A 17,854-nucleotide genomic window follows, 5' to 3' on the forward strand; every position below is an offset into this window, starting at 1 on the left:
TAAAAAGCTCACTGGTAGCGATCATTGTCAGTAACAACAAGTGCGATATAGCCCTGTGTGGAGAAGCTGCCCCGGTAAATTGTACTACTACGGTACAGTATACTAGACTACAGTACTGCTGTGTTCGTTCGTCTTGGTAGCGATTGCGTTGGTTGAATTGGATTTAACGTTCCGTTGTACGGTTTAGGCTGAAATTAATTATTTTCATGAACAGATTGACAAAGTTTAGGCTGTGGCAATGAAGTTAAGGTTAGTAGTTAGATAGACTTTTGGTTTAAGTAAGGGGAGTGCCGAACATGTTCTGTCGCCGTTTGACTTCCTACAGCTGTGTAGATGTTTTTGTAGTGTCTCGCGTAGGCTACAGCGTTGCAGTGAGCAACACTGGTTTGAAACCACAGGTAATGATAATTTCACCAACAAATCGTTTACTTGTAATGTAATGTCATAATAAATCCTACAACGAAAATGTATTTGTGAGGAATGTTTATTTTAACGATTGAAAACAGATGCATCATAGACCACTGTAGTATGTGTTGCCCGGGCAACAGAGGCTAATGTCATGATGCTAATACTTCAGTGACATAGTAGACTACTGTTTCCGAAAGTAGATGTACTTCCTTAATAAAATCAGCTTATATTGTACATTACACGTCACAATTGTGTGTCATATCACAAAGTAAAATTAGTAAATAGTTATCACCCTGGCCTCTTTGCTTGTGGCGTTTCTGCAGCTGCCTTGCAGTAAAGCAGTTAGCTTAGCTATCTCCCAGAAGTTAACGAGCTGCTAAACTAATGTTCTGCTAGAGGTAGTCACGCGAGTTTTCGTGACGTTAGTGACGTAAGTAGCGTCATTGACTGTGGCTAGCAAGTTAGCCACCGTTAGCTTCACTTTTCGCCACAAAAACTTAATTTCCACTTAAACCATGCAACGGAACGTAAATCCCAATAGAAGCAACTCAATCGCTACCAAGACGAAACTTTTGACACCTAGGTTGTCTATGTAGGCCAAATATTGACTGAGTTTTAGGGGGGCAAAAAGAATAAAAATAATAATATATATGTGAGAGAACAAAGGTTGTGCCCTTGCCGAAGGCAAAGCACACCCAATTAGCAGAATTTAACATGAAACCGAATTAATTGCTCATTGCGTGAGGCTCCTTAAGCACAGCGCGATATGCTAGCCTATACTTTTTGAGAGGATAGCCTATCGTTTTTTTGTGAGGGTGTCATTTACATAATATATTTGTTGAAACCACATCATATGACATTAAAGATGATAAATGAAAATATGAAAGTATGAAAATAAAAAAACATAGGCCTATAGCTTACTGTAATAAGCGATAAAACGCGTCACTCCTCTACATTTAATTTGGTCTGCTACTTTTTGCCAGCCCTCTTTCTTGGATTTTGCAGACTTTGAGGTGTTCCCTGGCGTTCTGATAAAATCTTCAAATTCGGAGTAACCTTCGAGCAAGCTGTTGCTCTGTTGGCTCTGTTGCGGAAAAAACAGGGCGCTCATTTTGGCCATGGTGAGCAGCCATAGACTTATGTGAGCAGCCAATAGCAGCGTTGCTGATCAAGGTTTCTACTATCGATACATACCCCCTTTTAGACCAACGTATAACTCAATCCAGCTATACTAATCATAAACAACAAGTGTGTTCGAAGAACCGAATTAGCCAGATCATGATAAGCAAGATGATGTCATCTTGGATGTGTCATTTGATCTTGGATGTAATAAGCGACGTACGGAGAACGGGCCCCAGGTTTTCTCGCCGAGCCCATACACAGCGGAAGACCTTAAAGATCCTGTAAAGTAAATTCCATGTTTTGCTTCTAAGTACATTATATACGTGTGAAATGAGTTCCTGAAAGCATGTGCAAAGCGCTAAAACTTTGTCACACTGAAATGTGGAGTTAAACCGAAGAACAGTTTCTCTTCCGTTTTCAGATCAGGTTTTAATGGGCGGAGCCAAAAAATGCCCTATCTACGTCATTTCGCCCTATCTACGTCAGATCACTGAATGGCTCCTCCTGCTGTACTGTTATTGTAGCCTACATCAGCTAGCTAGCTAGCTTCAGGATGTCTCCCACCACCCGCAACTGCATCTTCCCTGGATGCAAGAACTACAGCTGCGCTGCAACGCCATTTAAGTTCACTATTGCTAATGAAAGGAAAAATAGGTGGATAGATTTTGTGAAGAGACACGCTCATGGAAAGCTTCGGATAAACTCCAACAGCCGCCTCTGCACTGACCATTTCACAGCGGACAGTTTTAACATGGACCAGAGACAGACAGGGTTCACCAACACACGGCTTCTCTTGCAGCGCGGAACCGTACCGAGCATCGCCCCTCCGGCCGTTCATCCTCCGGTCGCACCTGGACCATCCACCGCCGCCAGCAGTTCATCACTCAGTCCTGTGTGCTTGTTATAATTATACTAGATAACTTTTCCAGAGGTATCTCTGCTATGAATTAGTGCAAACCGCTAAATTGATATTAGGCTACTCGGTGTAGAATGATGGTATTTTGGTGAAATGGTAGCTAATGTGTTAGAAGTAGCCTATAGTTGGAGAGCTCACTGTCTGCTGTCTCTGGTGTCCATTTTTACTGTTACAGCTCAGGGGAACATTTCATTTATATGCATCTGTATGTTTCACTCATTGAACAAATAAATACTAATTCTATACGGTTTTGTTCGGCTTGACATAGCGTCCATTATCTGGGTCGGAAGTAGGCACTAAGCAGCGAGGGGCGTAGCTTCAGCTCCTTCAGGCGACACGCCCCCCCCCCCCCCCCCCCCCAGTCTCAAGGAGAGAAGACTGCTGATTTTTTCACGATTTCAAAGCCTAATTTAACATACTTGTCGGTGTTATTTTTTCATTAGAATTTGGATGGGTAGTTAATAACACATTATTCTGTGATGTGGCGAACTTAAAACTGGTTTCCAGGTCCACTTTACAGGATCTTTAAATCCTACAAAGGTTTGGAGGCCTATAATCAGATGGTGTGTGGATGGGTGACGGAAGTTATCAACGACCGTTGTGTTGTGAAGGCCAAAGTAAGTAATGCAATGTCTTTAATCAACCTAACCTTAACTGTATGATATAATTGCGATACTCAAGGTGTAGCCAAGCGCCTCCTTTCCTCTGATAATCTCTGGCATTCCTCTCCCTGGTTTTTAATAACTTTTGGAAGTCGATAATATTCCAAATGTTTTTCTCGATCTGTCCTATTGGTACAACCTGAAACACGGCAATAATTAACAATTTTCCTTGACGACGTTCGGGATATACTTCAGTGCCTGTGCTTTGTTGTGATGCGGAGTGCCTCCAATATGGCGACTTCCGGTCTGATGACGCGTCGTGAAAACCCTCTACTTTTTTTTTTTACTTGACTTGGAAAAAAATATTTGTGTGTTAAAACCTAGGATTACGTCTATGTAGTTTACATCACACTTTCATAGCGAGAGAATAAAATGGCATTGAGTCATCTACATATCGATGTTGTCCCGCCCAGTGTGTCTCTAGTTATACATTACGTCATTTTGTGGCTTAGTTGTCAATCAGGTGATGTCACAATGAGCTTTTTCTAGCTGCCTAGTATGTGTCAGGTGAGATGAGTTTCCGAAGACCTCAAAGGATATTTCCTCGCTTGGGTAGTTAGGCTGGTTACAAGGTAATAGTCATTATACAAGCTGCTATATTTTGACTTGTAATGAGATTGCTATCTGTTTATTGTCAACCTCAACAAAAGCTAAACCTGTGAACAGAGGAGCTAGGAGCTTGCTAACGTTAGGCAACTTGCCAGCTGCATCGAGCCAAGGGTAGCCATTGTTTGAGTTGTAAAGCTACAGTATATCGTTGGCTAGCTGGCCAGTTCTCGTTAGCTACTTAACGGTCTGGTTTGCATTTAAAGTCATTTTACAGTTTTCTGATAATTGAACGGAAATACAACGATTCTCTTTTCTATCCACTGTAAGATCATTATTCGTCTGAATACTTCTGATTCGAATGACATTGGAGCGTGGGACGACTGCCAGCTCCATCCACTGTGACGTACTCGCCTCTTGCCAAACTCGTAGCAGTAGGACCTTCTTGGGATGCTGATACAATGAGTCCAAGATGGCTTGGTAGTGTTTTTAGCAACAGTGAGCACGCTAAATCAGTATAAGGATGCTACCAATGGGTTGATAGTAGTCTTATTTGTTTTGTGGTAGATGTTGGAGGCTAGCTGACTTGCACTTCATTCCTATTGAGTAACCTTGGTTGCTCTTGCTTCAGAATTGGTTAGTTAAGATACTTGATAGTGCTAGCTACATATGTCAAGCTGATTTGAGGTACTCGGGTAGTTCACTGCAAAATATTTTGTTTGCCTCACAAATTGCAATCGGTTTATTTATATACATGTCACCGTGGCTTGCTAGCAAGATCATTTAGTTGTGCATGATCGGCGCTGATAAATTGCATTGTAACATTCGAAGTTTAAGCGGACTAGATTCACAGTTTGATGCCATACACCTTGTTTACCTATAACAGCTCGTCAACTTCAGCTCTACTCCTTACAGCAGATTGGCATGTCTGGGCCTTGTCTCAGATACTCTAAATGTTGAATTAGTGCCTCTTGATGTGACTTCCTATCCTGAAGGATTGTTGTACATGTGGATAATACGAAGAAAACGAATAATGAGAGACCATATCATTACATATGTTAATTGGCAGTAGGCCAAGTTGTAGGTGCTCATGTTGATGTGCTTGTTTCGGTTGTCAAGGAAGTGCGGAGCTCCTTACTTACCAGCAACTGGCAGTCTTGTTCAATTACCCTTTTTCTTTCTAACATTGATTAGTCTGGGTGAGTGTGTTGATGCACACCATTTGAACAGTGTACAGAATTTTTCCATTATTTACAGTGTTTTTATTAGTGATTGTTCACCTTTGAATACATTTGTAGTTACAGTACTGTTTAGAATGTGGTGGTTGGTGAGAAGTTTGTGTGCAGGCTTTGCAGTTGACCTAACTTCAGTAGTTATTTATGTGGCTACATTTTTTGTCTTTCTCTCTCCACAGCTGTGGTCATCTTGCATGATGTGTATCTGTGGTGAAAGTGGCGAGCAGCACCTCTCCCTCTTACCTTCTTCCTGGGTCAGACCCCATCCTCCTCCCTCTCCCTAAAGCTTCCCCTGGACACTGGCCCTCCTAAGCCCCCAATATGGCTGACAGGAAGGAGCCACCATTTTACAATGATGACAATGTGGGATCCTTCCACTACAAGCTGCCCTTCTACGACACCATGGAGCTCTTTATAGAGACCCTGACAGGAACTTGCTTCGAACTGCGCGTCTCACCATTCGAAACCGTCATATCAGTCAAGGCCAAGATCCAGAGGCTGGAAGGTACTGTGGCATCTACTGCTGTCTCTACAGGAGGTAGTGGGGAACATTCAATGCCTACTATCTGTCAAACAATGGCACACTGTTTAAAAAACAAAACAAACAAAAAACAGACCTTTCTATGTATTCACTTTGTAGCACTACTGATCTCATAAACACATTGAAGCACCTCAGGTTGTCGACTCGTTGGTACTCTAAGGCCCAGTTTCCCAGACATGGATTAAGCCTAGTCCTAAAGTAGGAGAGCAATTTTATGAAGATCTCCATTGAAGAAGTTTTAAATCTAGGACTAGGCTTAATCCCTGTCTATGAAAATGGGCCTATATGAGTTGAGGTTCATGCTGTAACAGCATCCCATATTCAATCCACAATTTCTTGGCCTCATCATTTATTAGGCCTCATCTCCCATTCACTTGTCATTGGGCCCATGGAGCACATCAGTAATATAAAAACGCCAAGGGCCTTCATCCATCTCCTCTTGTGTGGGTGTGTGTGTTTAGCTGTGATGTAGTGCTGGGTGAGGAATGGAGATACTGTGGAGTGGAACATAATTTGCAGAGTAATAGCTGTTGTAAAACAGAGACAGCTACAGGTACGGCCCGTTCCATCGGTTGAGCATGGCAGCATCGGCGGTGGAGAATTTTAGGCTGTCATGGATATGATCACATTGCTATTTAAACATGTTAGGCTAGTTATTATGGTACACGTATAGGAACCGGTTTATTTTTCCTGTGAAACAGCTCTGTTTAGTCTTTGTCTTATCTAAGCAGTTCTTAAGACTTATTCCAATAATAAATAATTTATGAAACCCTTTTTTTGCACAACAGAAGTGTAAATAGTGTACAACTTCCTTGTCACAGATTGATTGACAGCCAACACACACAAATAGGCATGTTCATGTAAAGACTTGCTGTACTACAACCTTAAATAGTTTACACCTTCAGATGTAATTTATGTAGTGGAAGCATTGATCAGAATATAACTTGACGATCTGCTAGTAGATTTTGTTGTTGTTTCTACTCATGTCATATTGGCTGTGACCAGGCACCATTCCATTTCCATGGCAGGCTTTCCAAGCATATTTTTGACTTTGCTCCGTTCTTGTTCTGGGTCTTGCTGCATGCTTTATGAGACGGTGTAAGGGGGAGGCAATGTCTAGCAATGGCTGCAGAAAGACATCTCTAGATGGTAGAGATACCCTGGGTTTTACTGGCCCTCATTCAGCTCTGCAATTGCTAGTTCACCCAGCCAGCGTAGTTAGATGAAGCAGACTGGCTGCAGCTTATTCTCCTTCTGAGGTTTCTTTCTGAATTAAGATGTGATCTTTAGTGGATTTTAGGCTAGTGTAGATTGTTTTACACATTCATTGCCTCCTTTGAGGAAGCAGCCTGACCCATTTCTCTTTGTCTCACTTTCTAATTGTATCTCCTGAGGGGGGCATATGTGAGCTATTTTTGAGGTGTTGTTACTGGTAGATGTCCCTATCCTGCATGCACTCTGCAATAGTGGAAATGTATAGACCCAGTCTCTCAACTCCAATTGTTCTCTCCCTCCCTTTTGAAGGCATTCCTGTTGCCCAGCAACATCTGATCTGGAACAGTCTAGAGCTGGAGGATGAGTACTGTCTGCATGACTACAGGTGAGTCTCTACCAACTAATAGAGCTGAAAGGCAGATGTTTGAATTAGATCAGAAAATCATATTGATTGCATTTATTTTTTGGTTGTCATGCTCTTGGGTTTTAGTAGATGCATACGGAGGCCTACTGTGCCGGAAGCCTTCAGATGGTGTTCAGATTTGTAATGAATGCCTGTCACTTAATTTTGTACATGAAAATGGCCCTGGTGAGATTAGGTAAAGTAGAGAACTGTATGCTAAAACATGAAGTTCATAAAATGGAGGCGGAGTGGGGAGTTGGAGATAGACGTTTGTGTAGAGTGGATATCATGATGGGATTTTCAGGCAGTCTGAAGTTAATCTGGAAGCCATCCACAGGAATGCTGGTTAATTTTGAATTGATCTGATCTGTTGTGTGGGGTTGAAGCAGCTCTAGAATTGAACCTCATCAACTGTGCAAACACCCCACGAAATGTGACCCATCTACTGGATACAGAAATGCAAGGAGTTAGACAAACATTGTTTTTTTGTTGGTTAATTATAGCATTGCCGAAGGCTGTACTCTGAAGCTGGTCTTGGCCATGAGGGGAGGTCCCATCAACACTAGGAGAGGTAGGAGTTGGTTTAAATTGTGGCGTTGCTGCATTCCTACTGGCTACAAGTTGAAGGAATTAAAATGTTGAATCTTCCTCGGCCTCCCTCTCAGTGGCCATGGAGGACCCAGGGAAGGAGATGTCTGACCTGATGGATGGGTGCAGGGAGGAGGGCTGGGAGAAGAGCCTGCCCAACAAGCAGGTCACCTTCCTGGTATACCGTGAGGGGGACCAGCTCAACTTTTTCCGCGTTGTGGACAGAGGGGACGGCACTCTGACCCCCGTCTCTGAATCACTCAGGTACCTATTTTATGTAGTTATCATTTATCACATTTGTGACTTCCCTAGTTTTCCTTTGTTGTTAATTCTCATATGATTTGATTGATTTTGATTAATATATGCAGTTCTGTATAGGCTATAATTGAGGCCAATGTGACTGTTTATTCCCTAGTGGTGGTTCTGTCTGTAATGTTTATGGTGAGGAGGAGGATGATGGGGAAGGCTCGCTGGCTGGTCAGCAGACCCTGGAGAACTCCATCACCATGAACAAAATGAAGCTGCTCAAAGCCAAGATGGAGGACATGAACCTCAACAAGAAGGTAAAAGACCAGTTATACAGTCGTTATTTACTGAAATCTCTGAGAAATGATTGGTCTCGTAACAGCCATCTTGCCTTCTTCCATCAGCCCAAGAAGTCTGCTAAATTGAAACCTCGGCCCCCTGTCGGTCCTCGGCCCTGTAGCAACTCCATCCCCCTGAGCACAAGAAATCATCGACTCTTCCACGTCCTTCCCCAGATCAACCATTCCTATCACTCCAACATGCAGTTACCTCCAATCAGAGACCACGGATCCATAAGCCCCTCTCGTCTTGGTACTGCTGTCCCCTCTGCTCATTTGTCGATTACCAGACGTGCCCCGCCTACTTTCACCTCCTCGTCCTGTTACATGCTTCAGGAGGAGGAGCCATGGGATTCAGGTGCCGCCTTTGCGAAGATCCGTCCCCCACCTAAAGTTTCTCGGTTGGACATTGGCGGCACCAGACTCATGAGGGATTGTGTGTATCCACAGCTGCCTGCCCTCTCTACCAGGGGCCAGGCTGACGGAGCTATGGAGGGCAATGACGCCATAGGGAATGCTCTAGGAGTGGGCTTGGCAGAGGATGTTGTTGGCCTGAAGGACCCCTTAGTGTCAGGGGACTTATATGGCGACCTACTCTCAGACCCTTTGAGTCTGGATGTGTCTACCCCAGAGAGAGGCCAGGGGAGTCTGGAGGGTTTAGGGCCCCTGGACGTAGGGGTTCAGCACCAGCTAGCTTCCACCCCTACGCTGCTTTCTCAGGCAGTGGGCTCTGGAAGTCTAGGTACCTTGGAGCTAGGACCTGCTGATGGTTTAGCCAGTAGAGGTGAGAGGACACAGCTAGGCAACGCCTTCCATATTAGCCCTGCCGCTCCACCCCTCTCCACCACCTCTCCAGTCCTTGCCACGAGACAGTTGCCTCAGCCCTTTGAGTTCACCACCTCCACCCTACTGTGCCCCAGCCCCCCAACACGGTCCAGCACTTGGCTGAAGCCTGATGGCACAACCCCACTCCCCACCTCTCCTTCACGCACCTCTCATTTGCATGGCATCAAGGTGGACTCTCTGAGCAAATGTCCAGAGATGATCTCCAAGAGTGATGCTAGGGACATCACTTTGATGGCCAACCAGGCCTCTAAAGAACCTGTGGGATCACTCCGAAAATCGGACCTGTTGGCTCTGGCATCCAGGACTGCGGACAAAGGCAGGGAATCCCTCAGTCAAAGCCTGGGGCTTGGGTTAGGGCTGCCTGCCGTCGGTGCTTCTGGACTGGGCCGATTGGGCTCCATGGTCCCCTCCAACATCCACCTCCTCCAGGATGATCTCATCAGACGTATGTCTCCCTTGCACAGAGCAGCAGCCTCTTACATGGTAAGCACGGAACTATACATCGGCCTAATATCTACTGTGGTTGTTCTGTTGTCCTAAATACTTTTACAACCTCCCCTCTATTTACAGTCCCCAGCTACTCTTGGATCAGCTGGTGGAGCTTCCTGCTCAATAAGGAAATTAGGTATAGTAATCTGGATGTGGACACACACAACACACACTCTAACATACACACTATATACCTCTATTTACAGTCCCCAGCTACTCTTGGATCAGCTGGTGGAGCTTCCTGCTCAATAAGGAAATTAGGTATAGTAATCTGGATGTGGACACACACAACACACACTCTAACATACACACTATATACTAGAAAGTAACACTGTCTGAAAGCTAGTAATGTTGCTAGGGTTGTGCACAGCAGACTAGGGCGTGAGCGGAAGGTTAGGATTGTTGTGCACGTGTACAGTGGCCCAGTGCAGCATCTGTAGTATGGTCTGACTGCCGTCTTTGTGCCTGCTCTACAACGTGGTGTGAGAGGCCACCAACACACATCACGCTCAGAGAGAACAGTTCCCTGACCCAGGGTTACTGCCAGACTGAGTGCCATACACACACAGAACAATTCAAAGTCTGAACACTGGTGTGTTTTGTGAAAACAAGCACAAGGCATGTGGTATGAGTACTGCAGTGTGGCACAGCAAGAGCATAAATATCTGTAGTGATACAGATGCAGAATCAGCCTTAGCGACAGGAGAAGCATATAAATTCACACCACACACTTACAGCATAATGAGATTCTACGGTTGGTTTTATGAACGTAAAATAACATGGGCCCCATACCAGCCAAACCACTTAGATACAGCACCTGTGTACTGAGATTAAACATTCAGACTCATGACAATTGCTCTACCATATGATTCAGCCACATTTATTTGTTTTTTTTTTGTCAGTTCAGTGTGTATGAATCTTAAGGTCTATTGTTGTTCTTAGGGTAAATAGTACAGTAAGTGGAGGGGAGGAAGAGAGGTGAGGAGCGACACAGAGAGCACACCAACACAGATTACTCAAAAAAACAATCTCATACCCCACTAGCCAACTGTGACTGTTCCCCTTTGCTGTTGCATCACCAAGACATGTCTTTATCTGCTCCATGGCACTAGTTTCTGTGCACCTGTATCTCCATGCTTGTAAACGCTGTGTGTGGGCCCTGTCCACCGACCTTAACTGCCTTGAGTGGGGAGTGACATGCACCATCGCGTTAACGAATTAGCAACAGACTTTTGCTTCTCACAGATTGTGAATGTGCACATACAGTTAGGTCCATAAATATTTGGACATTGACACAATTTTCATCATTTTGGCTCTGTATACCACCACAATGGATTTGAAATGAAACAATCAAGATGTGCTTTAAGTGCAGACTTTCAGCTTTAATTTCAGGGTATTTACATCCAAATCAGGTGAACGGTGTAGGAATTACAATACATTTTATATGTGGCCCCCCCCTTTTTAAGGGACCAAAAGTAATTGGACAATTGGCTGCTCAGCTGTTCCATGGCCAGGTGTATGTTATTCCCTCATGGGAGTTCGTTATTTAATTGACAAGGAGCAGATAAAAGGTCTAGAGTTAATTTCAAGTATGGTATTTGTGTTTGGAATCTGTTGCTGTCAACTCTCAATATGAAGTCCAAAGAGCTGTCACCATCAGTGAAGCAAGCCATCGTTAGGCTGAAAAATCAAAACAAACCTATCAGAGAGATAGCAAAAACATTAGGTGTGGCTCAATCAACTGTTTGGTACATTCTTAAAAAGAAAGAACGCACTGGTGAGCTCAGCAACACCAAAAGACTCGGAAGACCACGGAAAACAACTGTGGTGGATGACAGAAGAATTCTTTCCCTGGTGAAGAAAAACCCCTTCACAACAGTTGGCCAGATCAAGAACACTCTCCAGGAGGTAGGCGTATCTGTGTCAAAGTCAAAAATTAACCCTTGTGTTATCTTCGGGTCGTTCTGACCCATCAGTCATTGTGACCCACCGTCGTATTGCGACAACTTTACCGCATACAAAAACAAAGTGAAGCATTTTCTTTTAACCGTTGGGCTGTCTCAGACCCCCCACATTGCGAAGGTTAAAATAATTTTTTTTTAATTTGTTTTTGTATTGGGTAAAATTGGGTAAACACAACGATGGTTCGTTATGAACCTTTGGGTCATGTGACCCGAAGGCAGCACGAGGGTTAAGAGAAGACTTCACCAGAGTAAATACAGAGGGTTCACCACAAGATGTGAACCATTGGTGAGTCTCAAAAACAGGAAGACCAGATTAGAGTTTGCCAAAAAACATCTAAAAGACCCTGTACTGTTCTGGAACAACATCCTATGGACAGATGAGACCAAGATCAACTTGTACCAGAATGATGGGAAGAGAAGAGTATGGAGAAGGGAAGGAACTGCTCATGATCCAAAGCATACCACCTCATCAGTGAAGCATGGTGGAGGTAGTGTTATGGCGTGGGCATGTATGGCTGCCAATGGAACTGGTTCCCTTGTATTTATCGATGATGTGACTGCTGACAAAAGCAGTAGGATGAATTCTGAAGTGTTTCTGGCAATATTATCTGCTCAGATTCAGCCAAATGCTTCAGAACTCATAGGACGGCGCTTCACAGTGCAGATGGACAATGACCCGAAGCATACTGCGAAAGCGACCAAAGAGTTTTTTAAGGCAAAGAAGTGGAATGTTCTGCAATGGCCAAGTCAAATCACCTGACCTAAATCCAATTGAGCATGCATTTCACTTGCTAAAGACAAAACTGAAGGGAAAATGCCCCAAGAACAAGCAGGAACTGAAGACAGTTGCAGTAGAGGCCTGGCAGAGCATCACCAGGGACGAAACCCAGCGTCTGGTGATGTCTATGGGTTGCAGACTTCAGGCTGTCATTGACTGCAAAGGATTTGCAACCAAGTATTAAAAGTGACAATTAGATTTATGATTATGTTAGTTTGTCCAATTATTTTTGGTCCCTTAAAAAGGGGGGGGCCACATATAAAATGTGTTGTAATTCCTACACCGTTCACCTGATTTGGATGTAAATACCCTGAAATTAAAGCTGAAAGTCTGCACTTAAAGCACATCTTGATTGTTTCATTTCAAATCCATTGTGGTGGTATACAGAGCCAAAATGATGAAAATTGTGTCAATGTCCAAATATTTATGGACCTAACTGTATATATATATAAGTAATCCCAGGATAATATGTGACGTATTGTAAAGTTAGGCCCAAACATTCTGCAGTACTTAGACATTGGACTTTCTGTTTTGTTTTTTGCAAGTTGCCCCACTAGTGTGTGGAACAACAAGGGAGGATGTACTGGATGAGTAGTGCTAGTTCTACTTGTCCTCTCTTTGGGCTCTCCTTACTCGCTTGTTTCCTCCCCCAGGCACCCCATCGTATCACCTACCTCCAGTGAAAGCTCCTTTATGCGGTAAGAAGAAGAACTTCAAGCACTGCTTTCTCTGTGGGAAGAAGACTGGCCTGGCCAACAGCTACGAGTGCAGGTACCCGAAACTCTTATTTTCGCCACTCTCTGCCTCACTCGATGCCTGATGCAACATTACGCAACTCTCATTGTAAAATCACAACACAAGCCGCCCTGAGGTTCTTGAACATAGTCATGCTGCGTTCAAAAACCAGCTTAGAACACAGGCAAGTCAAGGTGATGAAAAACCAGCCTTGTGTGCGGGAAGCACATTGCTAGGTGGGACAGTTTGTCTGTTTGTGACCTATTGGGTTTGTCTACTTCATCTGGACTGATGAGAAAATAAAGATCCAGGTGGTTATCAACCAGCAAGCAGCAAAGGAAATGAGGACATAAATCTATGTTTGACTCGGTCCACACCTCTTGAGAACAATAATCAGGCTCTTAGGGTTGTTGATGATGTAACATGGTGATGGGTTATTGAAAGACTCATCTTACCGTAGCCATATCCCATTATCATTATTAAGAAATTATTTAAGTTAGCAGTTGATAATGGATGTTCGTCTTCTATTTCAGTTCCTTAATGGTGAACTGAGGGTTCAATGACTCAGTGGCGACAACAATCTTTGATAAATTATCAATAACCGGTGGCTTCTATTAGTAATTTAATCAGATTACGGAAACTTCTGTATTGTTTTCTAACGATGATTTGGGTGTTAGTTCTCTAAGGAAGTATTTTTCATAGAAATCTGGCGTTGTACATACTACCATAATATATTAATAATAATATTATTATTTTAACATGCTCCTCCTCCAGGTGTGGAAACAATTTCTGTGCCACCCACCGCTATGCAGAGACCCATGACTGCACCTATGACTACAAGAGCACTGGAAGACGGTTCCTTCAGGAAACAAACCCCATCATCAGCGCTCCTAAACTTCCCAAGATCTAACCCCTCACAAACAGGCCCCCTCACACTGCTTTGGAGGGAAGGATGAACTGAACTACAGATTTAGTGAATTAACAATAATAATAAAAAATAATAAAAGGAAATTAGCTTTTCACCACTGTGCTTTCTATCACCAAGTTTGCTGAAATCATGTCGACAAGCCAAGTTTGAATAGGACAGAACAGCACAGGCAAGGTAGCTATTCCCTTTTGACAATGTGATTGATCCGATTTTCCCTGTTGACTTTCTTACCCCATAGCAAAAAGAAAAAGTGTGCATGTATATAGGTCTTTTTTTGTTACATTATATGCACGATATCAAGCATTTATCTATTTTTTATTCTGTTTGTTGGGTGTTTTGTTTTCTTAAAATAGGATTCATGCGACAAGTCTTTGAGAGATGCACTTTAGAATTATTATATTTGTATATCAATGTTTGACTTTTTCCTCATGTGGTCTAGGGTCTTGCATTACCGTGTTTGTCTTTGTATGAAGTGTTTTTACATTGTCAGTTATCTTTTATTTTATTGTATTGATGTTCAGAGCCACACTCTATTTCCCTGTTACTATGGGCACATACACAATGGACATACACAGCCTTCACTGGAAATAATTGTTTTTATTTTAAAATGGGGAAAATACTGTACACTCCTTTTTAGTTAGATGCTTTGAGACGAGGGTTTCCCGCAGCACTTTTCAGTTAAGGCGGTAAAAATATCAGCCGTTACTCAGTCTTGTTTTCTCCCTTCCATTCCAAAACGCCAGTCTCCCTTCTCTGCAAAACGCATTAGTCTAGTGCACAAACTAGTGCCCCCCCCCCCCCCCCTGGTCTGATGGCAAACCCCACCCTACCACCTTAACTAACACATTTTCTGCTGGAAACCCTGGAGACAGAGTAGTTCATGTTCAGTTTTGACATAAGTATGCAAGTGGTATAAGTATGTTAGCTGCATACTTTGAGGAGATGGGAGAAAGGGCTTCCTGTTTGTCAATATGAACTAAAGTGAATGCCATTAGAAGTGTTTTGTAAGATTGGTTTTTCTTTGGTTAAAAGGAAACTGCACAGCTTTTAAGTGCGGTCACAGTGACAATTGGCGTTTGATTTAATAAATTGTTTGTATCCATACATATGTGCTTGTTTTAAACATTCTAATCATCTACAGTAATGGTGTTTCTTTAAGCAGTCATTGAGCGCAACTAATGTGTAGTACATTATTTATTTCTATAACTTCTATTATTTAATTACATTTGTTTGTTGTGCTGCCTGTTCTCCACACCTGCATCCATTTCTTAGCAACAAGCTAGGTATTATTAACCTCTGGAATATGCAATTTGCCGTCATAGGTAGTGTTAGTCCTCAATATGATGTTTTGACTTTGACGATAGCACTCGTGTGGTAACAAAACACGATATAGAGTATTTCTAACCAGGACAGGATTTAATGGGGATATAGGTAGACCCGTCTAACATTCACTATTCAGAAGCCATTGACATCGATACTGAAGCAGTGAGATGGAATAAATAATACATTTAGTGACTGGAATGCAGATGTCCATATTTTCCATCTCAGTGAACACAATATCTCATGTATGGATTAAGTGGTCACACCCTTGAACTGCCATTGTCTTGGAATGTCTGTGCATGTTTGAGAAGTGGGAAACTAAGATGAGGTAAAGGGAATCGAGAGCCCGTTTCCCAGATGCTGGACAAGACTACGTCCAGGGAGTCTAGTTCTGATATAGTCTCCTAGAATGTGAGGAATTAGCCTGGAGAGTAGAAGACAGCTATAAAAAAATTGATTATCCTGCCAATAAAAGTGGAAGGTGGGTGTGTGTACTCATTGGTATTCTAAACAGATCTACCCTGTCAGGGTTTAACTGCTCAGTGTATTTGTGGATGCTCTACAAAATAAATCAGATTAAAGCTTCACATTGAATGTTGAAAATCAAAGACTCATATTTGTCAAAATTAACCGACAGAAACACATCAAGAGTGTCTGAGAACATTCTGGTATGTTGTCACTGTCAGGAGTGAGAGCACACAGCTAAAGCAGATGTGGGAAAGCATCTTCACATTACTGGAAAAAGTGTTCCTCTTCTGCAAGAATTACATGAAGAAATGCATACAGTGTTCCCTTTTTGTAAACATTTAGTCATTTAGCAGACGCTCTTATCCAGAGCGACTTACAGTAAGCACTGGGACATTCTCCACGAGGCAAGTAAGGTGAAGTGCCTTGCCCAAGGACACGTCATTTTGCTTGGCCGGGAATCGAACCAACAACCTTCTGATTAATAGCCCGACTCCCTAACCGCTCAGCCATCTGACTAAACATGAAACATCCTAGAATCGGGACTATCAATCAGTCAAAAACATTGTTCTTAATGCCAATTCATATCTCTGCCACGAAGAGAATACCGACTGAAATAATCAGAATTACAACAACGTATTATAGATAATCCTTAAAGAATGTGCAATCATTTCAACTGAGAAATTACTTTTTTTGTTATTCTAAGAGAAAATGTTTACAATTTACTTTCTGTTTTGAAATTGTTCAACTTTATTCCAACATGAAACCTAGAAACAAATTTTGTGGGTGTACACTTGACTCATAATAACGAATAACGCTACAGCGAGTTTTCCTGACATAAACGGATAGATTTGTGCCTGCATGTGGCATAATATGCAATGTCCAATTGAGTCAAATAAGGACGAGAAGTCCATTGTTGAAGGATGATAGGAGGAGATGATCAAGCAGAACCTGTTTGACAGGTTTATCTCACAAGGAGTTATAAGTAGACAGAGAACAAACTGTACACAAACGCATATACAAACAGACAGCGTGTATAAGCTCTACACAATATCTTGAGACATTCAACATCTTCCGGATCCAACTCTTCCTACTGAAAGGTTGGAGTATCTTGATTAACACACAGGACAGCTCTCTCTCTCTCTTTTCCTGCTTCCCACTCACAGTTTTTTAACACCAAGTGGGCAATCATCTAGCTCTGTGTCTGTCTGTACTCTTTCAAAGTATCTCTCCTCCCAGTTCTAATCAGTCACCTGCAGAATAGTAAAGTATGAATTGCTTGCAGTGCCTCCATACGCTGACAGGCATGGCTCCAGACATAAAATGTATGCCTCAGTCAGTCTCTGAATGGACCAGATTCATATCCATACCAGTGCATGTGCTACTCAGATGTCGGCATTAAGACGGCAGAATGAGATTTGTGTGAGCTGGTTCTGGAACTGGACAGATTTATTAAGCTAGTTATAGACAACATGATCAGGATATAGTGAGTAGTTTCTTTGATTAAAAGGGACAGAGGGTTAACATTTAGTTATAATGTATGTATATGTACTGTATAATCCCTCATTTGGGAGATTATACAGAGTTATCTGTTTCTCAGACATACACATCTCTTTTAGCATCCTCACTACATGCTCTCCAAGGTGCCTGCTCACTCCAGACAGAGCACAGAGGCCCTGTTGTCCTTCCCCAAGGAGGGAGAGACAGACTGTGAATTAGTAATAGGAGCAAACACAAAGACAGGTCTCAGATAGATAGAGCTGGGCTTTGAGTCAACAGAGGATACATTTTCTTCTGTAGGCTACCCTTCACCTCTAAAAGTCTGTCAGTTAGTGAACGATGGACACTTGATGTGGCATTCCATTGTTTGACGTTCAATGTTGCATTTCCACGGCTTATTCTAAACTATGCAGATGTAACCTATAGATGTCATATCATAAAAGAGGCGTTGTGTTTATTCGACATTATTTGCGTCAAAGAGGTTGATTAATTCAACATATTTGTCATTATTATGATCCTCATCATTAGCATCGCAGCAATAATCGAAACTGAAACATGTCTCTTAGTCTTTGACGCACCTGCCCTTTAAATTCTTTTTTTCAGCCCTTC

The 17,854-nt window shown here is 42.7% G+C and overlaps 1 protein-coding gene across 3 annotated transcripts; it reads left to right on the plus strand.

The window, feature by feature from the left end:
* The first annotated feature begins 3,560 nt into the window (after positions 1-3,560).
* zfand4 (zinc finger, AN1-type domain 4) lies at positions 3,561-15,861 on the plus strand. Of its 3 annotated transcripts, XM_062463315.1 has the most exons (11): positions 4,275-4,290; positions 4,774-4,853; positions 5,069-5,394; positions 6,955-7,030; positions 7,552-7,619; positions 7,714-7,900; positions 8,052-8,199; positions 8,287-9,549; positions 9,637-9,691; positions 12,951-13,068; positions 13,807-15,861. In XM_062463315.1, the coding sequence occupies exons 3-11, from the start codon at positions 5,211-5,213 to the stop codon at positions 13,940-13,942; spliced, it is 2,235 nt and encodes a 744-aa protein (XP_062319299.1). In that variant the 5' UTR covers positions 4,275-4,290; positions 4,774-4,853; positions 5,069-5,210; the 3' UTR covers positions 13,943-15,861. The 3 variants fall into 3 exon arrangements, with proteins under 3 accessions (XP_062319298.1, XP_062319299.1, XP_062319297.1); XM_062463314.1 differs by lacking the exons at positions 4,275-4,290; positions 4,774-4,853 and adding an exon at positions 3,561-3,680; XM_062463313.1 differs by lacking the exon at positions 4,275-4,290 and having other exon boundaries at positions 4,611-4,853.
* Positions 15,862-17,854: the final 1,993 nt, after the last annotated feature.

This window comes from Osmerus eperlanus, chromosome 6 (assembly GCF_963692335.1).
Source record: "Osmerus eperlanus chromosome 6, fOsmEpe2.1, whole genome shotgun sequence".
NCBI lineage: Eukaryota > Metazoa > Chordata > Actinopteri > Osmeriformes > Osmeridae > Osmerus > Osmerus eperlanus.

Coding starts and splice junctions, on each gene's coding strand:
- zfand4 (XM_062463314.1), top strand. CDS start 5,211: ATGGCTGACAGGAAGGAGCCACCATTTTACAATGATGACAATGTGGGA. Junction 5,395..6,954: donor CAAGATCCAGAGGCTGGAAG/GTACTGTGGCAT, acceptor TCCCTTTTGAAG/GCATTCCTGTTGCCCAGCAA. Junction 7,620..7,713: donor TCCCATCAACACTAGGAGAG/GTAGGAGTTGGT, acceptor CCTCCCTCTCAG/TGGCCATGGAGGACCCAGGG.